The 25,175-nt window shown below is 34.2% G+C and overlaps 1 protein-coding gene across 1 annotated transcript; it reads right to left on the bottom strand.

The window, feature by feature from the left end:
- Positions 1–213: 213 nt before the first annotated feature.
- Positions 214–24,301, bottom strand: PPP1R42 (protein phosphatase 1 regulatory subunit 42). Its single transcript, XM_032470039.1, has 8 exons — positions 24,131–24,301; positions 21,951–22,117; positions 20,497–20,635; positions 18,623–18,739; positions 11,360–11,477; positions 9,387–9,518; positions 7,535–7,694; positions 214–336 (listed from the first exon to the last, which is right to left on the bottom strand). The coding sequence occupies exons 1-8, from the start codon at positions 24,257–24,259 to the stop codon at positions 315–317; spliced, it is 984 nt and encodes a 327-aa protein (XP_032325930.1). The 5' UTR covers positions 24,260–24,301; the 3' UTR covers positions 214–314.
- Positions 24,302–25,175: the final 874 nt, after the last annotated feature.

Genomic DNA, 25,175 nt, shown 5'->3' with positions numbered 1-25,175 from the left:
TTTCTTTTGATGAATTGAAAAAGCACATCTTTTTTTCTCCAGTAAATTGTATGTAATGAGGAATAAAGTAGTTGGAAAGCAGTGTTTCAGATTCTGTAAATAATCAAATCAAACAAGAATTCAAAGGTTTTTCTTATATAATGAGATACCGTAAAGTACAAATCGCAAAAGATGATGATGTCTCGTACTATAGACGTAGAGTCAAACTTTTCGGATATTTAAGACTGAATTTACTCGTTTTTTACAGATTTTCTTTTACTTTTGAATTAAGAAGAGGGTGAGGTTCATGTACATCATTTTTTGTCAGCAAGCTTTCACATTCTTTCAAAGAGATTCCTGTATTAATAGAGAAAAAAAGGGTTTAAATTATTTCAGAAATGAAAGTTATCCAAAACAGGTAGCAAACATATACAAATCTAGGACACAATAATAGTGAAGGCTGATGATTACTAAACCGTGTGAATATCCTCACGCTTTAAAGGAAGCAGAAACAAAGACTTCCCCCTGAGTTAGGGAAGAATGTGGAAACTCTATGAGTTGGGAGAAGTATGGAAATAAGAATGGAGGGAATGTGGGCCAAGACTAGGGTGAGGCACATTAGGTGCCCAGGGCTCCTTATATTTTGCACTCTTGGCATCTCACATGCCTCACCCTAGCCTAGCCTGGTAGAGTCTCCTTTTACTTAAGGATGTGGATGAAGGTGGAGGCTCGAAGGAGACACTTCACTGCTGACAATGGCTGACCAATGGCCCGCTGTGTTACCTAACTGTCTGGTTGGAAAGAAAGGACTGATGTAACAAGATCGACCACTGCAGGTCACCCTCTTGTCCTATCTGCCGCCACTCTAAATAGCCTCTCTGAATCCTCTAAAGTAGTCCTAATTCCTGCAAGAAACCAGTATTTGCAGTAAAATTTAAAATGGAAGATGAAACTCTTCAAATCATAGTATTACATAAATTAGTAGCAGGTACCTTGTTTAGCTCTTTATATGTGCTAAGTGCTTTACAAAAAAGCACTTTATTTTCGCATTTAGTCTTTACAAAAACCCTTTGAGGCTTTTACATTTACAGTTGAGAAAATAGAGCTCAGAGGGTTGAAGCAGAGCTAGGATTCAAGCCAGGCACAGATAGATCCTAACACTTGGGCTTTTTACTATATTATTTTATATAATATTTGTAGGATTCTTCATTATTTGCAAAACATTTTTTTGTATCTATTAGTTCAATAAAGGGCATACTTAAACTTGGATCCCTATTAGCAATCCAAATACTATTTTCATAGTGTGTCATTCTTTAGAGTTCTTGTCTAATCTGGCTTTAGAGTGCTGTAGATTTTATTTCACTGAGTGTGATGTAGGTTTTAAAATCATATCGTCTTTTTTCTAAATGTGTCAAATAGTTTGCCATCTTATTGTCCTCATAATGTAAAATAATCACATGTCAGTGAAGAAAATATATTGCTATGTTACAGGTCTATGTATCAATAGGTTTTATATAGTTGGTGCTTTCTTTCACTTTTCAACTATTTCCCTTGTAATTTAATTAAAGTGTAATTTACATAAATTGACTTTTGCATATATAGTTCAGCAAGTTTTGATAAACATATATAGTCATGTAATTACTACCATGATAAAGATATGCAACATTTCATCACTCTCCCTCCCCCACGTTCCCTTACTCTCCCTCCCCCACATTCCCTTGTGCTGACCCTTTGTAGTCAACCCCTAGTCCTTGGCAACTACTGATGTTTTCATCTCCGTAGTTTTGCCTTTTCCAGAATGTCATGGAATCGTATGGTAGGTAGCCTTTTAAGTCTGGCTTCTTTCGTTTAGCATAATGCTTTTGAGATCTATCCATGTTGTTTCATATATTGCTAGTTCATTCCTTTTTAATGCTGAATAATATTCCATTGTATGGATGTATTACAGTTTGTTTATCCAGTTGAGAGACTTTTGGGTTGTTTTCAATTTTTGGTGATTATGAATATACCACTAAAAACATTTGGGTTCAGATATTTGTGTGTGAGTATAGGTTTTCATTTCACCTGGGAAAATATCTAGGGGTGGGACTGCTAAATGTAGTAAGTATATGTTCAACTTTGTAAGAATATGTCAAACTATTTTCCAAAGTGGCTGAACATTTTTTGCATTCCCATCAGTAGTACATGAGAGTTCCATTTGCTCCATTTTCTTGCTAGCATTGATTTTTTTTCTTTTTATCCACTTTAATATTTCTAAAGAAATAAATGGATCCAATATTTTAAAATCAGACAATTTCACAATCTAGATATTGCTTGCCAGCTAGTCTGATTTCTCCAGTTCAGCATGTCTGCCTGGCTATACTGTTTTGGAGCTGCGTAGCTGCAGTTGTCTTTAGTTGGACATGTGCTCTAAATTCACCTCAGTCACATTCTCACCTGCTTCCCTTACTTAATTTACTGGCCTGCACCTTAGGGCGTTTTTGAGACCCCCTTTGCAGAGTAGTTAAGAGCTTGGCCTTGGGAGTCAGTGACCTGGATTCAATTTCTAGCTCTGCCTCATGGCAATCCTGTGGCTTTGGGGCCCTCTGACTGGGCCTCTCCAATGCTCATCTTCCCCATCTGTAAAATGGGGCTGATAGTATTCTTATCTCAAAGGGTCCTACTGCTTTTATAAAATTTGTTTGTGTAATGAAGACTAAGCTTTCAAATTGACATTTTAATATGGAAAATAACTAATATAATTCATATAACTTAGATCTTACATAACTGTTGTTCACAGAGTAAGCCATTGACAGAGTTGAGACTAGAAGTCACAAAAGCTAGCTTAGACTGCTAAAAAACTTTGCTGCTTATCACTATTGATTTTTTTTTGAGGGAGAGGGCTTGTCCTAATTTCAAAAGAGTTCTTTGAGAATTTCAAATAAAAATCCTAATATTATATCTACATTATTAATACATATGTTTATTTTGCATATAAAAATTAGACTGAGGTTAGGTTTAATACAGCAAAATTAAGGCATTTAGAGCTTTGCAAATGAGTTTATATAAGATCATCCCAGAATTTCATGACTAAAAATATTATCTAAGTTTTAAAAAATTCTTCTTGAAGCACATAGGAGAACTGTTGTTGTTACAACTGTTCAAACATAACCTTAACAGTGGTGAAAGCAAATTATTTTTACTGTTCTTAATGTTCGCCTTTTAACTTAAATAAACCTAATGCTTCCATATTCTAACTAAAGATAATAGGTATTTTATAAATAGTTAAATAACACACAGTGAATTATGGGTCCCAGAGAGTCATATCCCTTAAAGGTATCTGAAGCTAAGGGTATGCTAACCCAGCTAGAAAGTTATTATTTTTGCATTAACAAATGAGATGGATTGACTCTATTGACATTGCTTAGGCTTGAAAGATAGTTAATCAAGTAACAGTTTGTTTTTTTTCATTGTATAGTGCTGTACAGCATTCTCAGTGGATATTATTATCAATATGTAAATGCATTTAATGTCTGTTTTTAAATTACTAAGGCTCAAGTACCTCCTAGCATGTTTGAAAAGAGAGGAAACATCTGTCAGAAGTATTTACTGTGACAAACATAGAAAGAAGCAATAATGTGTACGTTTTTGTTTAATACCATGTATTATTTTTAATTAAATAGTGAAGGCATTTGTTCAGAATCAGCCTTTAAATAAAAAATAGTGCTGAACTAAACTTTAATTAAAGTGTACATTGATAGTATCAAGTTCAGTTTGAGGGTCAAAAGCAACGTCAATGAGTCTGACTTTTTCCTCCCTGTAGGGAAAGCAGGCTTGTGTAAATATACATGAGCACAGACTGCACGCATTTATAAAAGAGGTGGAAAACATTCCCCTGTCATTGGACAGATGTTGCTTCACTGTGTTCCGCATAGGATACAGGCACAGCTCTCACTGTGCAGAACCTTAAAGGAGCGTGGGGCACATAGTTTCAGCGTTTTGAAATAAGCCTCTAAGCTCCTTTCCATCTCTAAGCAGGCTCCCCACCTCGAATTTTAAATGTAAACTGTAGGAGACTCCTCTGCTGATGCCAGCTCATTCTCCTCCTTAAAGTAATTAAGGGAAGAAGTTACTTTAATCAACTTTTCATGTAAAAAATCTGTTCTTTACATTTGGGCTGTATATTTTGATTTTAATACTTTACTTTCTAGGGTTTTTTTAAAATTGAAGTTTAGTTGATTTACAATGTTGTGTTAATTTTTGTTGTACAGCATAGTGATTTAGTCATACATTTATATTCTTTTTCATTATAAATTATTACAAGATATTGAATGTAGTTCCCTGTGTGATACATTAAGGACCTTGTTGTTTATCTATTTTATGTATATAGCAGTTTGTATCTGCTAATCCCAAAGTCTTAATTTATCCCTCCCCTCCTTTCCCCTTTGGTAACCAAAAGTTTATTTTCTATGTCTGTGGGTCTCTTTCTGTTTTGTAAATTAGTTCATTTATGTCATTTTTTAAAGATTCTACATATAAATTGTATCATATAATATTTGTCTTTCTCTGTCTAACTTACTTCACTTAATATGATAATCTATAGACTCTTCCATGTTGCTGCAAGTGGTATTTCATTTTTTATGGCTGAGTAGTGTTCCATTGTGTGTGTGTGTGTGTGTGTGTGTGTGTGTGTGTGTGTGTGTGTGGTGTGTGTTGGTAAATTCTGTACATTGCTACACACACCATTAGACCAGTTGTGAGCTGTGGCACATACCGCATATGCTACAGCCCCAAGCAAAACTCACTAGGGCTGCACTGATGAAACAGCAAGCAAGTCACTATATCCTCATTTTCCAAACTGGGAACACTAAACACAGAGCTAAATGCATTTTTAACTACTATGTGCTGTAAAGACAGGGTACCCTAAAGAAACCAGCAGAATAGAGGGTTCCTGTGAGAACATAATGTCCTCCTTCTGCCACAACTTCTTTATCCAGTCATCTGTCTACAGACATTTAGGTTGTTTGTATATCTTGGCTATTGTAAATAGTCTTGCTGTGAATATTAGGGTGCATGTCTCTTTTTGAATTAGTTTTCTTCAGATATACTTAGTAGTGGGATTGCTGGATCATATGGTAACTCTTATTTTTTTTTTTTAAAGGAATCTCCGTACTGTTTTCCATAGTGACTGCACCAAATTACATTCCTACCAACAGTGTAGGAGAGTTTCCTTTTATCCACACCCTCTCCAGCATTTATTGTTAGTTGACTTTTTAATGATGGCCATTCTAATCGGTGTGAGGTGATACCTCATTGTAGTTTTGATTTGTATTTCCTTAGTAATTAGCCATGTGGAGCAACTTCTCATGTGCCTGCTGGCCATCTGTATGTCTTCTTTGGAGAAATGTCTGTTTAGGTCTCCTGCCCATTTTGTTTTTATTGGTTTGACCTTCTAGCTTTATTTTCATTGTCTCTTAGCTTTATACTAAATTAAAGATGTAAGCAATAGGCACACCCTAAAAAATCTATTATCAAGAGCTTAATGAAATTCCATAATATATTTGGTCACCTTTTATTAAAGCGAGGTTAACTGATATTCGTATTTACTAAGACAAATCATTTGTGATACTAAAACATATTTTGGCATGACTTCAGTGAAATTACCTGAGAAAATAAAAAATGTTTAAAAGAGAAATATTTAATACTTTTTGACACTACAGAACTTCAGACTCAGGATTGAACATCAACTTCACTGATAGTGGCAGAAGCAGGACGTTCTTTATGTTCTCACAGGAACCCCTCTATTCTGCTGGTTTCTTTAGGGTACCGTGTCTGTGCACTATATAGTAGTTAAAAATGCATTTAGCTCTGTGTTTAGCGTTCTTAGTTTGGAAAGTGAGGATATAGTGACTTGTTTGCTGTTTCATCAGTACAGCCCTAATGAGTTTTGCTTGGGGCTGTAGCATATGTGGTGTGTGCCACAGCTCACAACTGATCTAACAGTGTGTGTGGTAATGTACAGAATTTACCAATATTGTTTTCTGAGGCTGTGTCCATTTTTATTGTTTTCCCTTTCACCTTGATGATATGCCATCAAGACCTTTTAAAATGCTTGGCAAAAAAACAAAACTCAAGAACACTCTTGTGGAACTGACACTAGTTACGTTCATCTTTAAGAGACTATTGGGGTGCTATGGATAAACTGGCTATGGCTTTGATGATAATGATAATGGACATAAGCAGTAAGACAAATTCTCACACAGCTTCTGTTTTGTTTTGTATGTGAATGGTAAGGAGGCAAGACCAGAAGTAGGACTCCTTACATATTCTATCTCCTCTCCCCAAATAAAACATTTTCCCGACTCATAGGACTCTCTCTTCTTTAAGCCTCCATCTCAACAAGCCTAAGCCACTCTTCAGGGAATGGGGGTAGGGCAATGCAGCGCTGTTGTTCTTGGGTTTTCTTCAGGTGGGCTGCATTAAGAAGTGCTAAGTTACTATCCCTACATTAGACCTTGTAAAGAGGGTCTCATGACAAACTCACCTGACCTTCACTAGGCAATTCTGGAAAAGGGAAATCTATTCCAAAGTACATTCACTGGCTCTGATTACTTTCCAGTGAAATATGCTATTGCCCTTCGTTATACTGTAGTGTCTACTATAATATGATTGGAAAGATCAATAAAGCAATCATTTTATTGATTATACATGAAAAAAGTTGAATGAATAATTTATAGGATATATCAGTATCTGGTTTATAATGCCCATAGCATTTATTACACTATACAGTAATGGTATCTCACATTTGACTCTCAAAATAGGTTTTTGCAAGATCTTTGAGATCAAGACAATCTCATTTCAGTTTTTATATTCAGTATTGACTGGCATATAGCAGGTGCCTATTAGTTTTATGAATAAAGGAAGTTATTTTCTGGTATGGTTTATCTTTACATAAAAAAGTAACATCTTTTTAAAACTGAAAAAGCAATTTTCTTCTCATCAGGAGACTTAGAGCTGGTTGATAATGAGCTAAATTATGTGTGTACTCAAGGTTTAGAATAGTGATTCTTAAACTGTTTTTTTTTAATCATAAGTCTCTTTGAGAATCTAATGAAGCTTCTAATGTCTCCTTCAGGGACACCAGATTAGGAACCTTTGGTTTGGAGAAGTGGTGAGAGTAGCCTGTCTCAGGTATTCTGGGCTTCCCCTCCTTTCTGCCACCAGATGCCCTTGCTGTAACCATTCATCGTCATCTGGGTCTGGGGCTCCTTTGATATGATCCCTGCTCATTCAGATATCTTTACCTGATGCTTCTGGGACTTTCCTGAGTCACCTGCCCTACCTCAGTGGGTGTATCTAGTCTGTGACTTCCAGATCTTCCTGAACCAACCCTCCCACTACAACTTTATGACTGAGCAGATGAACAATTAACTTTTGCGTGTGTGTGCTTCGCCAAGAACTGAGAACAGATAACTAGGAGCCAGATGGACAGTCTCTCTTCCTCTATGTTGTTGACAGTGAGGGTGTCTCATCCTACCCCCAAAAAGATGTTGCATAAATATTTGAAAGAACCTACCCCGACTCTTCAATAATTTTAGGGTTATCTTCTTGGGAGCCTTCTGGAAGTGCATTTCCATTTGCAAGGTATTTTGGTACATCAGAGAAAAAAACTAATTTTGGCTTACCCACCTGTGGGTAATAAACAGGAACTATGTGATGTGTTGTTTCAAAGTTACCTGTAGCGTGCAAAAAATTAAAAGCATTCTGCTTTGAAACTAATAACTTAATTGTGAACATGACATATAACAGCATTTAGACTGTCTAAAATTATATTTTATGAAATGGAATTAAATAAGGTTAAATAGATCCACATTAAAACCAATACAAATTAATATCACAGATAAAATATCACAGACTTTCATACATGAGAACCTACACAGGAAAGTTTATGGTCAACTCTCATGGACAAAGTGGGTATACCGACATTAATATAAATATTAACTGCCCTTACATTTTGCTGTTATCAGTTTAGTTTTTCAGAGTGTTCAATCTTTATGGTGTAGATTAGGCAAGCAAAGTTATTGTACTATGTTTATACCTTTATTTCCATACTTAACATTCCATATCATTTCTCTGGGCACATCCATGTTGCTCGACTAGTGTTTATTAAATGAATAAACTAATTTTTCCATCAAAACACTACAAAAGTAAATACTAAAAGATACTCAGATATTTTGAATTTTGTTAAAGTGTTTGATTCTGCTTCTAATTTTGAGCTATATAGTTGTGTGACTGTATTTTGGACAAGATTTTTAATTGTAAGATAAAGATTTTTTATTGAAGTCTTGAGGTCATAAACCCTATAATTTTACCATTATAGAGCTCCAAATTTACAGGGCTATCAAAAATATGTAAAAGGCATGAAATACAAAAAATGACTATCTTCCTAAGACTCTCTGTTCACTTACAATGTAATTTGATTGTACAGAGGTATCTTTAAATGGTTCATCTTAGCTCTTCAAAAGACCTGAAGGTATATTGTAGATTTTTAAAAATACACATTATAACTTCTAGACTTTAATTCATACTTTCCATTTTTCTTGATCAGCGATGACAGAGACTTTACATAAAGACCAAAGTGTAAGCTATTGACCACATACCTAAGGATAGAGTTATTGCATGTTACATACATGTATCGAGGATGTCACTGGTTGTGAGCCTGGGAGGCTCAGAACTACATAATTTGTTGGATGGGGATGGCAATGTGTGCAGGCTGCAAAAAAGAAGGATATCTACAAGTGGCCAAGAGAGAATAACTAAGTACTCCTGAGGAAAACTCAGATAATTTCTATTGCAACCAGTCAGCTTTAAATTTCAATTTTATCTTAATATAATGGACCTTAGAGTCTATTTTTCAATGTAATAAATCATATAATCTATTTGAATACTTCTAAAATTTCAAAGTTCTTTCATGGTATATTGTCTTATTTTCCTCCCTGCTTCCTTTTTATTTATAAAAATTATTTGTTTACATATCACATATTTACACATTTGCAGATTTTTCTAAATTCCCACCAAACTGAAGAAAATTTCTGAGTAGAGCAGACATTATTATGCTTACATCATGTACTTTTGCCAGATATAAAGTTATACATTTTCCCACCCTCACAGCTCTCTGTTTACATAGGTGACATAGTCATACTCAATATAAACGAAACAACTTTTTTTGGCAGTAGCTAACATTTTCATATACAAACATAATAGTTAAAATTTCCTAGGAATTGTAAATAAGTTTTTTTAAAAAGTACAAAAATCCTTAAACAAAAAATCTAAATGAAAATCTCCTTATTTTTGATATTTTTTGGTTGAGTAGAATATTCCATTCACTAAAGTAGAAGTGATCAACTAATGAATGACAGCTTGCTTACTTATGTATGAGTTACTTGTATCCTCGTTTTTACTGTTCCTTTTCTTGCTGATTTTCTTGGCATCTTTGGATGCTTTCCAATTCATTAGAAATTGTCTTTCCATATTTTTAATTGCTTTTCCATCAAGAAACTCTAGAGAAAAACATATACATTAAAAATATATACATATTATACATATAATACAACATATAAATGTTAAAATATAATATGTAAATATTATATATACACATAAAATATATATACTTCTGGTTTAGGGCACATGAACTTAAGTTACATCATAGGCTGAAATAAAATTTATTTTTAAAAATACCTTAATATCTTATTTATACAACTCCTATACTTTGCTGGGCTTTTATTTATTTTAAATCATTTTTTTCTGAACAACTGAAATATGATGAAAAGTATAAAAAGGTTCTCTATCCATATCTGTTTTTCCTATCACTGACAAACATAATCACTGTAAACAATTTGGTGTTATCCTTCTTGGGTCATAAATAAATTATATTGTTATTTTCAAAAACAAAAATGTCATACTCAACAAAAATTAAATATTACCTATTCATTTGAATAATATTATGGTTATTCTTAGGAAAAAGCAACATATATTTTAGGTTGCTGAGACTAAGAAGTTTTATATATGTAACATGTTATTTTAAAAGTACATATATTAATAATGCTTATTATATCCTAGGACATACAATATAATAGGAACAACCCACATAGCTATCCTTTTGGTTCTATGAAGTGAAACTGCAGCTATCTCTACATTCTGTTCCTTTTAAAAAAAGTTTTGAAGATTGAGCATCTTAAATTATGCAAATAATTTTTGTATGTTGTAAGATATTTGGAAAATACAAAGAAATGGAAGAAACAAAACCTTTCCTGTATTCCACAATCAGAAATAATTAATGAAAACCACTGTTAACACTTTAATATATTTCTTAGCATTTTTTTCTAGGTATGTATTGTGTATATATGTGTGTATTAAATAAATTAGAATTCCCTATTTATACAATATTACATCCTACATTGTACTGTAAGCATTTTACCATGTATTTCTTTGAACACAATTTTTAATGGCTAGTAGTATTCCAAGTACAAATATACAAGTAATTTATCTTTAGAAATATTCTTGACTGTTTTTCCTGTGTATTCCCTGTTTCCTACTCTTGGCTGGTGGGGGCAGGGTGTGACCCTCACATATGTGTTTTGAAAAATTGTCTTGGATATTTCTGATATGTCCTCTATCAGCCCCTCTTCCCCACAAGAGAACCAATGCACTAGCATTATAATTAACCAAGGTTTACTATAGCTATGAGCTTTGAAATGGTTTTGTCATACGTTAGTTTTTATACCCAAGTACAGCATGTCACAGAAACCCTCTCACAAATCTCCTTTGTGAGAGGGCAGTGCTTATCTCTCTGATGCTGTGTAACGTGGTCCCTGTTGCAGGGCGTTGGTCCATTTCACCTTATATTGTGCATGTTCAGGAATGTTATTATTTGTAGGGATCTCATAAAGGGACTCCCTACCTTGCTCCCCTTTCAAATGAAAAGAACTGCTGTATGCTCTTAGGGTGTCATTTGGCAAGTGTCAAGCAATGAAAACCTTGATCAGTTTTATCTACAAAGCCAAGAGTCTCTCAGGATCTTCAGAGAATTTGTGCCAATGAAAAGTTGGCAAGAGGTCAGCAAATTCTATACATTTATGACCAACCATTTTTGTTGCTAACAGACACATTTTCTTTTTAAAGAAGGAGCATCTGGTGTCCTAATTATTTCTGAACAGCAAGTATTTTTCATGTTTTATTTTTCAATTTTAACTTTTGCTTTTAGTAAAATATCAAATTTAAAGTTGACCATTTTTGTGGATCCAGGTGTTATATTTATATTTCTGAAGGCTTGCTGATTAGTTAACTAAAAAGTTAACCAGGTCTCTTTCTCTAAGAAAATTATACTAATATAAACGTGTACCCAGTGATTTGGACCCCAGTATCAGTCTATCTCTGTATTTTGGTTTGAGACAAACAGGATTTCTATTTAGATCCATTTTCCACAGCTTCGTCAACTTGTTCAGTAAAAACTCCAAATCCTATAATTAAAGAAGAAAAAAGCAAGACACAAGTATTTCATACTTATCAGTATTTATTTCATATCAGTTAACTGTTTCTAAAAGTAAATACTGTTTTTCGTGAGTTCTAGCTCAGTACCAGGTACTTAGAAAGTATACAATATATCTTTTTTTTTTTTTTAAATAGAATTGTCTATGCTAATAATAGAGGAGGCTAAAGATGAGGCAAAAAGTAAGGTCCTGAGTTGGGGACCACAGAACTGGTCTCTATCACACTCCCCTAAATGGACCCAATCTGCAGTTCAGAAAACACTGCCTCTCTGGCCATCTATGCTGTAGAAGATGCACTGATCTTAGTGGAGCTTATGGAAGTTTACAGATTAAGGCTATTATGGAGACTGAGTAAGCAGTCCCTTCACATTGCAAGAAATATATTCTGTTGCCTTTTATAAAGACTGCATATTCATTTTTAAAATCTATAAAAAAACATATCAAAGGGGAAAAGAAAGAAGAAAAAAATCACGTGTGCTTATCACCAACAGATCACATTTAATATGTTATATATCCTTCTGACCTTCTTTTTTGAGCATAGGCATTTCTTTTTTAATTGTCATCATACTGTGAGTATAGTTTTGTTTTATGTGTGCCATAAACATTTGCGTATTTTAATAGCTTACAAGAAAATCGGCTTATAGATATTTCAGGGAATAATTAAATTATTCCATGGTCTACAATCCAAGTGAATGTGAGAAAAACAGATTAATAGCCTTTAAGAACCAGATCTCTCAGTTTGCCGTCTTCTCCTCCTCTTTCTCTTTATTTGGGTTTTTTTTTTTCCATCCCATGTTCTATCTTTCTCCAGTGCCTTAACTTCTTTCTGTCATTCCTTTTCTTGCTTTCTCCCCTTCTGCATTTTTTATGTGTGTATTTTATTTTAGCTACTGTTTAATGGAAGTGAAATATACTTTATACTTTGATTATTTCTTATCTATGCTCCAAATTTATCTGGTAAAAATCAAATCTGTAATGAATTACTCAAAGCAAGTAATGGAAAAACTTTTTTTCTACTTTGTAGCCTGTGATTGATTTTTAAAAATTCGATGGCCATAGGCAAAAAAAATAATAATAATAATAACAAAGTACCTTCAATAGAGCAAAAGCATTCTTTTAAAGCATGTTTTGCTGATAATAGTAGTAAATACTGATAATGACTAATTCTGTGGAGAAAGAGCTTTCTGGTTTTCAGAGCACTGCCGTTTTTGTGATGTTGTACATATCTAGAGGGATTGCTTTTCTTTAGAATATGGGTATGAGGATTACAAAGTTAACTAACATTCCAAAGGATAACAGCAGGCAAACACCTATTATTATTCCATTTGTTTTCTTTAAAACAAGACCAAACTTATCATAGGATATAAGGGAAAATTAGGAAATACAAATTATAGATTGCAAACCCAAAAGTAATTGATAATGCATTTCCTGGTATTTTTAGTCCCTCTAGCATTTCCTCACCTTCACAGCTTGGTACCTTTCATCTTTGTATATCTACTTAATCTAACTATTTGTACCTTCCATCTTATTCTCTGCTTGACCCATATTTATTTTTGCTTAGACATTTCATTTTTTCATTTTTGGAAAAGTTTCTTATAATTAGACTGAGTTTATTTTTCAGGCTTTAGAAAAAAATTTTTACTATGAAGCTTTGATAAAACCTTTTACATATTAAATCCTCCCAAAACTGTCATATCAAGGAGGTAACAAACATGGGACATCCAAGTATATGCCTGCATTTTCATGAAGAAATGATGTCTTGGGGGAATAATCAGAAGGTGTCCAGGTGTCCAGAACCCACTATACAGCACCTTGTAGGTCCTTTAATCTTCCTGAGGCCACTGTCTTCCTACATAAAGTAGTATTTCGAGTTCTGCCTACTTCATTATTCACCAGATATTTATTGAATCATGAGCTAAGTTTTGTACTAGACTCTGATGTATTAAAAAATAATTTATGTGAAAAATATAAAGAATTATTTAAAATATATATAGGCAACCCTAAACTTCCTGACACTGCTACTTACTATTCGATCTTAGGCAAGTCTGTCCTCATTTATAAAGTAAGGATAATTAGGATTAGTTGTGGTGGCATATAAAGTACTTGGAACAAAGCACATAGGGAAAAAAATGTGTTAATTCTCTGCTTCTTTGCCTGTACTGTCACCCCTCAGCTTTTCTTTTAATTTTGGTCAACAGAGAGCAAAAATTGTTGTAAGTAAGAATAAGCTTCTGATCCACTGACAAGTAGTTGATTTCTTTATAAGAAAGCTCTCTTCAATAGTTATAACTTCACCCTTCAGTCCTGGGCCCTGGATTATGCCCTCTTCACAGCATTTGTTCAAAAGCTTTAACACAGCCATGGTTATTTTATGTGAGAGTTTCACTGTATTCCTCTTAGTTTAAAAACCTCTAAGAATGGAATTGGGCATTGCATTTTTGAATTTATATGATAAAGAGAGTCCTGTACAGTTTTGTTAATTGTTCCTCGCTTGATAAATGACCCTCAACATACTCCTTCCAGTGTATGTTTATTTAAGACTAAACTAATCCTGTGCTGAAATATGATTACCCTTTGGATACGCTCTGGTTGTTTATTGCCTTCCTGTCTTTAATAAAATGCTTTCACTTTCCTGCCCTTCAATAAATTCCTAAAGGGAGCAGACACTTTTCTGGACAGTCTCTGTATGATAAATGATCATGTCATGCTATCACTTAGATGAGCACTGCAAAACACTGAGGAGCCAAGTCTATTTCCCATGCAGGGCTGGTGCCTGAGCTCCCGCACAGGCGCCTGCTGCACTGGCAGGGCTCTCTCTACAATTAACGATGGCCGCTGATCAACCTGTATTTGACCAGTGTGCTCCAATCTTTATCGGAAACGTCTAGCCCAACTGTCCTAACTAAATCTAAAGACAGCCATTTGTCATCCCCTTGACTGCCTGTCATCATCTGCCTGAGAAAATCTATAATTTTTGGCTTGTTCCTGACTAAACTGTGGAGTGAATAAATTTATCTTTGGGTTACTCTGCTTGTCAGGATCAATATTGAGCAGAGGTTGAATACATTAGAAACTAGAGAAAACACAACAGGCCATAGTGGTTTGTTCTTTTGTGTCTTATAAATCAAATATTAGGTTATATAAGAGGCAGCAAGCACGTCAAATTTTTTATTTCCACCATTCATTCTAAGATGCTTTACTTCATGATAAATGGTCATCAGAAAACCAATGAAGTAAATCACTAATATATTTGACTGTGAGATGAACTTTTCAGATCACTTTATTGATTTAGCAAACTTTGCAGATATAAAAACTGTAGGTAAAGATTAAAATCTTTTGTTCTTTCAAGTTTTTATATGTTTTTGCAACCATGATATTTATTTGACTTAATAGTGTCAGTAAACTAATGTTGGCTGTAGTAAAGTTCGTGGCTTGTCGAGCTACTTGCAGAAATCCAAGTTTTATTATAAATGGTCTTCAAGAATTTAATATTTTAATACACTGCTGCATTCTTATTTAAAGGAGAAAAATACAAAGAAATATTAGTCAAAAGTAAATATCATTTAAACTAGAGCCTTATGAGATAGAGAAAGGAGTTTCTTAAGTATGGACTATTTTTAATTTAAAAGGTCTCTCCTCAGTGACTGATTTTGCTACCCGTTTTAGTGGGGAGAACTGGGTCATCAAGCAGAGAGTTTCCTCAGTTATCTGCCTTTGGTCTCATACTTCCTCTTCCATTCCCATTTCTGATTTTAATCAACAAAGGAAAAGACCCACCTCTCTTCCCAAATTAATCAGTTCTCTCGATCCCTTCCCCTCTCCACAGGCCTCCTTCTTTTGGGATCATCTTTCTCTTGCATTTCCAGTCTCTCCCTCTGCAGCCTTTATTCCTATCTCTTACTTAACCATTGCTACACTTCTTGAAAGAGTAGTCCAGACCAGTGCTTCTCAAACTTTTATGTGTTTACAAATCACCTAGGGATCTTGTTTAAATGCAGGTTCTGATTTATTAGGTCTGGGGCATAAACTGAGAGTCTGCATTTCTGATGCTGATGCTGCTGGTCCTAGGACCACATCTGGAGTTATAAGGGTCTAGGTCACTGCCTCTGTTCCTCAGTCACGGGGTACTCCTGAAGCCTGGTGCTTTTGAACAGGCAGTGCTAGCATTATCACTGAGCCATACACTGATAATTTCAGACTTAGTCTCAGTTCTTTGGAGCAGCTTATCCTGCTGACCTCACTGTTTAGGACTCTGTGATTCCACATTCTTGCAGGATCCCTGGATCCTGCATAAATCTTTGACCCCACAAATGAAAAACCTCTGACCACAGAAATCCCTGGTATATAAACAGACTGCTTTCTAAGACTGGCTTTTGAGAATGGAGAAAACATCTCATTAAAAAAAACAAACACTGCTATACCTGGTGGACTGTTGCATGAATTAGCCCATAACAATAATCTATCTAGTCAAGAAAAAGCCCAAAGCCCTGAGCACCCAACCCCTACATCTCATGACCTTTCTCTTGCCTTTTGAAACAGCCTACACTCTAAGCAGTGTGTATCTCTCTAAATAAATCTACCTTTACTCAAAAACAAAAACAAACAGAAAACAAACAAAAACAAAAACAAAAAGAAGAAGAAAAGAAAAGGAAAAAGCCCAAAGAATATCTGTGCAGTGTTAGTGCTATAAAACCTCTCTGTAATTCATCACCATGTTTCCCCAGCACTGGAGCTCCCTCTGGGGATCAGGAGCAGGTGTCCCTGCAGCAGACCATCAGGGATCAATTCTCTTGCTTCCTTTTCTATAATCTACATTTATTCCTTTCAGACAGGGTTCTCCTTCAGTAGATCACAGCAGAATGTAAAGCCATGGCTAGAAAAACTCTTTTTCTCCTGTAACCCACTACCTTCTCTATTTATACACAGACCCTTTACAGAAAAAGAATGGCTATGCTGATGGAAATAGTAAAACATCTGTTACACCAAGGAAGGAAAGGTCATCTGTATGTGAGAGGAAGAATCAGATATTGTGGGAAGCCACACTGAGCATTTTATCATACACTCTGTCCTCCCATATGTCTCACTATAGTGTAAATTCCTTGAGGGTAGAGACCTTTTCTGTCTTATTTATCATGGTATCTTCAGTGCCTAGAACATGTTTCTCCAACAGCCTAGAACACTGCCTGCCATACATAATATAATAAATATTTTTGAATAGATTAACTTGATGGTGAGGTTCAGGAAAAGCTACACAGAGGAGGTGACATCAAAGTCAGTCTTAAAAAATAAGGGTTTGATTATTTAGTCATTAATCGTTAGACTGAATAATCAACAGTAATGAAGTCATTTATTTTGGTTACACATTTATCCTGGTTGTGCATTGTTAACATGGCCTAAGAATAATCATTGTAGGCAAAATTGCTTGGTCTTAATGTCATCAGAAAACTTCCTTTGTGATCATTTAGAGGTTAACATTTTTGTCCTGTTAAACTCTCCTTTTCTATTCAGAGTTAAAAGCATAATAGAATAAGACTTTAAAAGTAATGATGATACTGAATTGAATCTTGGTAACTATGATAATTACCCAACAACCAGATCTTTCAAGATATATTCATATATTCCCCACTTGTTGCTGAACATTTATTTGCCAAGCACTGTGCTTAGAACCTGGGCTTCAAAAACATTTAGGAAAAATACTTATCTTGCCAATTTGGGAAGCTGAAATTCTTCACCATTCTCTTTCCAGAAAAGTGAGCTTCTGTGCTTAGCCACTCTGTTCCCATTTCCCATGGGGTGAATGTAGAACACTGTGCACATTCCAAGTCTTCTCTACTTACTTAAGGACCTAAGCTCCAGGCTTTGTCACATTGATAGGATCACATGTACAATATATCTTATATAAGACTACCCATCTATCACAAAATCATATTATTGATACAAATACTGAAAAATCATAGAAAAATTAAATAATTCTGATGAATAGAAAATGCCAAATGAAAAGAAATATAGAAAAGCAGTCTAAAATTTAAAATATTTTTGAATGCAGACGTTATCCCATGAACTTCTTAATTCCTTCATGTTGTAAATTGAAACTGCTGATGGAATCATGCTTCCTTATTTGTCTTTTTATTTTAAGCATCTACCATGATTATTCAATGGCACTTCAGATATTTGGGGGAATTCATTTGTAGTAGAATAATATTTCTTTTCATAATTATCTGCTGCTTACAGTAGTTATGAGACAAGCCAGGTAATAACTCTGAATTTGGAAACAAGGCCAGGGGTAAATTTTTAGGGTCAGCAGGTAGTTGTCTGGAAGTGCTTTTGCAACAAGAGCTCAGTTTATGGGGGAAAGAAGCCTATTCTTCCTCCTGCTGTCCTATGTAAAGAAATTATATCACAGCTCACCCCATTGCCAAAACAAAACTGGTCATGGCAACGGTTCAGCTCACGGATGTCTGTTTCTGGGAAGTCTTCACCAGGCTAAGTTAGCAATCCCACAATACTTAGGAAAACAAGATCATACTGTAGTCTCATCACTTGTTCACCACAGGTTTTTTGACCCCTGGGACTGTTTCTCTCTTCCTCTGTTCTACATGGAGTAGTATAGTGCCTGGCAAATATGGAAGTGCCAGATACATGTTTGAATGAATGAATAATTGAATGAATATGGCATGATATGGTGTAATATGACATGAATATAGCTAGTGCAAATCAGAATAAGTTAAAGATCCTTATTTGTGTTTCCCCAAGGACAAGCAGCCAGGAGAGAGTTCAGGTCTTGTCACGGTTACTAGAAGAAACTCATTCATCGAGAGATCAGAGTTAAGGGGCAAGAAATATAGCCTCTAGAGTGAAAAATTTGATGGAAACATTCTTCTCAGAGAAACATTTTTCTGTTGTGAGGGATGGAAGCATTGGGGTATGGAAGAGAAAAGCAGGTAAGACAGGAGAATTATGAAAGTAAATATATTAAGAAGTAAAGATTCATAAACTAGTTTTAGAACAAATTCAGAATAGTTTTAAAAGTAATGCATTTTATAGCTGTTTAGCAAAATAAGTATTTTTCAATCACAATTTCATGTAAAAATTTAAAATTAATTTTTTTATCTTACCTTCACATGCAGAAGTTGGTTGTCAACTGCTATGAGCTGATTAAGATTCTCCAGTATTTCCAAGTCTCTTATGTCATCAATATTATTATTGCTGATATTCAATATAGAGAGGGACTTCTGTAAGAAAAATAACTGAATTAGCATTAATAAATAGTTTAATTAAATATTGTGTAAATAAACCAGAAATCCTAATCTGTGAAAAATTTAAAATTTAGCAGTTCAGGCTGTTTTGCTCTTTAGGCAAGAAAATAAAAATCATTGGAGATTTTGTTTTTATGCCATATTTTTTTCAGATGGAACTTTTAGGACTATAGTAATTGTAATGTAACTTACTATTTTTGCCTAAAGTTCCTTCACAAATCTGATTTTCCTCTTCCAGGATATAAAAGAAATTTATAGGAAGAAGCCAAGAATCAAGAAGCAAAGAGAAAAAAGGTGTCCCAACAAACAAGTGATAATGTAATATAGAAAAAATGCTTATTTCAGTTTAAGCAAATTATCATTTTGTGTTAAGTATCAGTAAGATTAGTACTTACCTAGGAAGAAATAATTTTTATCTTTGTTTTTCTAAAGAGGAAACATGACCAACAATGAAAGAATATCTGGTTTTTATTTTTATCTCTATCTTTCCATATAGTTTTCTCTTAATAATCCATATGTTCAGAAACCACTTAAAATAATAATTATCTAATTAACAAGAAGTTCAACATCAGCTGTTAATGAGGACATAAATATACAATAGGCAACACTAAATCAAAGCCATCTTAAAATCGAAGGCCCAGGAATCTCAACCAAGATGGAGATTAGCCACCCAGGTGCCCACACACAACCAATCTTTAGAGAATATACTTCCTGATACTTTTTAAGACTTGAAGTACAGCTAAAAAAGTTCGCTTTATATTTAGAATTTCAGAATCTGCTTTAATCTATGCATAAATGAGCAAGCAAAAATGTTTTCAGTGGCATTTTGTAATAAAACTAGCCATCCCCACAGTGGGGTCAATCTGCTTGGATCAGTTGAGGTTGAGCTGAGAAACAGTTGATTCTATGGGATGGTAGAGAGGGTGGGATAGAAATCAGATCAATTCTTTCTTTTCTGATTTAAAGCACTACTCAGTTGTTACAAATTTGTTTTAAAAAAGTCTACTGCCCTCCATTTCTGGGCCCTCTGAAATAAAACCAATGAGATGTATTCCATTTACATCCATTGCCCCAGAATTGAAGGTAGCAAATCCTAACAAATCTTGGTTTTGAGGATTAGTAAAAGCTTCCATGGTACTCTCTGGCTCCCTGGCGTCTCAACTCATTGTGAAACCTCTCTTTTATGTAACTGGGTGATGTCAGGTGACAGCTGGAGCATCCAGTTGGTGCTCCCAGATCTGTGTGCTTCGGACCGGGCAGAGCTGTATGTAGCACAACCTACAAACATCAGAATCCCAGCAAGAAAACAACTTTTCATTGTAATGATTCTTTACGTTTTTAAAATTTTTTCCAAATAATTGTGCACTCCTCTTTCCTTAGGCTTTTTTTCCCTAAAATTTAAAATTTTGAGTCATGATAGTCACACCAAAGTCAAAATTTTGAATGAATTAACATCTGTATTAGAACTTCATACTCTACATACTCTACCTTTTTACACTTTTCTCTTGATCCTTCCAGTTACCCTAGAGGCAGGCATTATTATTTCTACCTTATAGCTGCTTAGTCTCCGAGAAATTATATAGGAAAAATTAGTTTTAGCTCTCAAATTCTCAACTGGCCGTATAAACATGCAGAATGTGTACAATATCCAAATATACCTTCACCACCTTCCTTTTTTCATTATAACTGTTAATCACTATATTCTTTGTCAGAATACTCCAATGTGGCCTTACTGCCAGAGAATGAAGAGTTCTTGGATCAAACAGGAGCTTTTCTCCAAGGGGAAGCCTCTGACTCTCAACATGAAGCTCTCTTAGTCCGTTTAATCCTTCTAAACCTTCTATGACAGCAATGTAATTGCCTCCCAGATACCTGCAGAATATAAAACGTATTTTTAAATAGGCATTCTGAGAATGTCATGGTCTGTAAATGTGATAAAAACGTAACAACTAAAAACATAACAACATGTGAAAATTATACAGTTGACCCTCAAACATTGTGGTGGGTGGTGTGGTTAGGGGCGCTAACCTCCATGTAATAGAAAAGCTGCATGTAACTTATAGTGGGCACTCTGTATTCCTGGTTACTCTGCATTCATTGATTCCACCAACCATGGATCCACCAACTATGGATCATGGATCATGTAATACTGTAGTATTCACTATTGAAAAAAAATCCATGTGTAAGTGGATCTGCACTGTTCAAACCCCTGTTGTTCAAGGGTCAACTGTACATGCAGAATATTCTCTTTATATTGAATCAATGAAAACTTTTTTTACATGATTCTAACACTGAATTAAATCTAAGAAATAAGTTTTTTTTTTTAAGTGAGAGAATTGGGATAGTTCTATCTGTCAGTGTTCCTCTTATGTTAAGAGTGCAGAAGAATCATCTGGGTTATGGGTTTTTATAATGAAGATTCCTGAGCCTAATCCCCAGAGATTCTGACTTGGTTACCTACGTTGGAACCCAGCAGTCTACACTTTTTATTGTTGATGTGTAGTTATTTACAATATTGTATTAGTTTCAGGTGTACAGTAAAGTGTTTCAGTTATATATATTTTTTTCCATTGTAGGTTATTATAAGATATTGAATATAATTTCCTGTGTTATACAGTAGATCCTTGAAGCTCTCTTGTTTATATAGCAATCTGCGATTTTAATAAGTATTTCCCACCCCACTGTTTCTCCCCATTCTGAGGCCCTTGGCCTACTTTTTGAAAAGCCTGACAGTTTCTTCCAGTCTGGGAAAATTAAATCCACTGGGCCTCACTGTTTAACTAAAATCATTATAGGCAGTAAATGCCTTTTACAGTCAAATCTACATCAACATTATCCATTCTATGACCCTGCCCTTTTGAGATGTGTGAATCTGAAAGGCATAGAACTCATCTGGGTTTCATGGAAACTTTTTTCACCAGTTGAGCCTACATAAGTATGCTTTAGGTATTCCTACAAGCCCTTAAGACAACTCACCCTCCTGCAAAATAAAAGTTTATCAGGGTTAATAAAACACAAATTGCTGAGTATTATAGGTATAATAATTTATTTAGTATTAATAATACTGCAAAAAAGAATAAAAATAAGGCCTGGTCCACAAAACTGCAGACAATGGAAATGCCTGCATACAAAAATATTACTGTAATGATGACAGACAATTACATTACTTAAAAATAAAAGCACTTACAGTTTTTCCAGTTTCTTTAATGACCTGAGGTTCTCTATACATGAAATACAATTGTTTTGTAGGTATAAATGGGTCAGATTTGTGGCATAATTCAAGTTAGTGATTTGACTAATACGGTTATCATACAAATATAAAACACTAAGATTTTTGCAAAGAGAGAGGTCTTCCTAAAAGGAAAACAAAAACAGGTCATACTTAGTTTCACCTGAAAACTTAGAGGTTTGTTTTTAATAAAGTTTTTCACTTAATTACTTTACACATTTTATTAAGGTAAATATAAAAAAACAGTATTTCTCTGTTCTTAGCACAGTCAAAACGAGACTAGAATTAATGGAAACTAATATTGTAAATCAACTATACTACAATAAAAATGTTTGTTGAATAATGAAAAAAAGACTAGAATGATTACAAAATTAGTTCTAGGTTTTAGTATTCTGTAACCGTATCAATAAAATTGTGTTTATTAAGAAAGATTTTCCCAGCGCAAGCCATTTTCCTTGGAAGCAATTAGGCTCCTCTGGAAGTTGAAGCATCTAACAAATTACTGCTTCAACACTGTGTAATCTTTCTGTAGGATTGGAATAAACCGTGGTTTATAAATCTGAAAATTGTAAGTCATCTGGATATTCAACAACACTGAATTAATAAAGAAACTATGATAATGCTGTTGAAGGGAATACCATATAACCATTAAATATCCTTTAATTTCTTTAGTAATAGCTTATAGATCTCATAATAAAATGAAAACAGTACATTCAACATGACCCATTATCATAAAACATGCCTAGAAAAAAGAATGAAAGGACATCACCTAAATGTTAATAGTGGTTTTCTCTGCATGGAAGGATTAGAAGTCAATTTCTTTTTTTTTATATGTATTTTATACAAATGAACATCACATGCTTTTGAGATAAGAAAATAAAGGTATTTATAGAAGTCATTTCTTGTTTGGTGGTATAGTTAGTCTAGAGTAAGTAGGCAAGAGGTAGAGTGAAATTCTGCTCAAAAATATCTCAGCTTTTATTAACAAGATCTTTGAAAATACAGCCACATCTTAAGAACTTTAAATCTACAAGTTATTCTTAGTGTGAATTACTTTAACCAGTTTGCTTTCCTCCTAACAAAAGTCATCCATACTGAAGGAGCACTGACTGAGGGGACAAAAGAACATTAAATGAAGAGTCTCTGGAGAAAGCAGTCTGTGATAGTATGATGCGGCAGAGAGTTCTCTGGGCAACAAAAGAGAAACATGAATTTTGGGCAGCTGGGGATAAGGCTAACCTGAAAACTGGAAAGGAATATAGAAGGGGGGCCGACTAGGGTCACTGTGAAAAAAGCCAGTTTGTCTCAACTGACAGTTTTGCTTGGGGCTTCGATGTTTTTTTTAATTCATTCATTCATTCATTCATTCATTGAATTAATATTTATTTAAGCACTTAATATGAGTTGTGCACTGTACTGGAGGGGGTTTTAGAGTGATGTGAACAAAACAGACATGATCCCTGCCCTCATGTACCTTATGCTTCCAAGAAAATTTCTCTCTTCTATAGACTTTAACATTTTGTTGTAGACAACGGATACTGTACAATGGCCTAAAAGGGTTATTGCTGCCTTAGAAGTTTCCAACGTTAAACTCAAGAATTAGCTTAGCAAAGAGAAAATTAGCTTTACACAGAGTACATACCCAAGTAAACATAATTTTGTCTGATATAACTGACATAGTATAACCTACATTTATGTAACTAGTCAAATTCTATGCAAAAACAGATTTCACTGTTAATGTTTTGAAATATGGTACTTACGTATTGATTCTTAACATTTTGTTATGTTAAAAAATTCATATTTAAAGACAGTGGAATTATACAAAAGTAATTATCTTTGAAATTATGGACATATACTTCCAAGTCTAGTATGCTACACTAAAAAGTATTTTAGGTGAACATACATATTTAACACATGTTTAACAGTCACAGTGGTATATTTTATAGAGACTTAATTTTTAAAGTTTAACATCACAAGCAGGAAATTAAAATAAAAACATAATATAAAGCTGTCTAATCAAAATACAGTTAATAAGTATAATCAAAATAAAGTTAATAAGAAGGTATGCCCTGACACCAGTTTTTAAACTTTACATTGTTAATTATATAAAAAATAGGAAATAATTTCAGCATTCTTACAATTGCATCTATATTTTTGTCTGAAAAGTTTATATGAGTTATTTTCTTCAAGTATTGTGAAGTGGTTTCTTCTTTCCGGAGTTTAAGATTGCTGTTTTTGGCAATTAGATCCAAGGTCAGTCGAACCATGGTTTCTCTATAAATCAGACTTTCAGCAATAGCTCTCTTCTGATAACCATGTTAAGAAGCAGATCTAGGTATTGTTTTATGCCCACTTTCTAAAAATTAAAGGAAAAAAGGAGTATTATGTATATAACAATTTAGGAAAAATTATTTTGACTAGCTCTTTAATTTTCTTATATAAAACTATTTGATAAACTAATTCATAGACATTTTTAGGGACATTTAGGTTTTTTCTAAGTTTTTCCCCTAATTCTTTTTATGAAAAGATTTAAAACACCAAAATTAATTAAATATACAATGCACATTCACTTTAATCTTTAAATCTTTTCCTCTCCCTAGTGTTACTGTGGATATCTTTTGAACGATTATTTTTCTCTCTTGGAGTTGCAAAGGACCTCGGTATCATCTAGTGTTCTCACGTGGAGAAATTAAGGCCCAGAGATTTGTCTCAAACTACTCCACTTAGTGACAGTTGAAAATGAGACCAGGTCTCCTGGCTCCATTCTCAATAATACCATGGTGATCATATTTATTAACCTCCCAAATCAGAACACATAGTGTGAAGACCTTAAGTGTATACACAAGAAGTGGTGCAAAATACTTGAAAATGGAGCTGGCCTTGGCATTTTATGTTACTACAACTGTAATCCAGAAAGAGGCAACATAATGCAGTATTTCTCAGCTCAAACTACCTGGGTTCATATTTTGGCTGCACTGCTCACTGGTTAGGGAATCTTGGGCATGTTACCTCAGTTTCTTACAAAATTAGAAAAATAATGATACCTACTTCTAAGGGATATCGTGAGGATTACATGAGATAATCAAGTGTAGACTACCTGGTATATAAATCAATAAACGTTTGCTGTCATCATTATGCTACTACTGTTGTGCTCACAGATCAGGCCAACACTGTTCAGTTTCA

Source organism: Camelus ferus, chromosome 29 (assembly GCF_009834535.1).
Source record: "Camelus ferus isolate YT-003-E chromosome 29, BCGSAC_Cfer_1.0, whole genome shotgun sequence".
Lineage (NCBI taxonomy): Eukaryota > Metazoa > Chordata > Mammalia > Artiodactyla > Camelidae > Camelus > Camelus ferus.
This window is presented reverse-complemented; position numbering and strand designations above follow the sequence as displayed.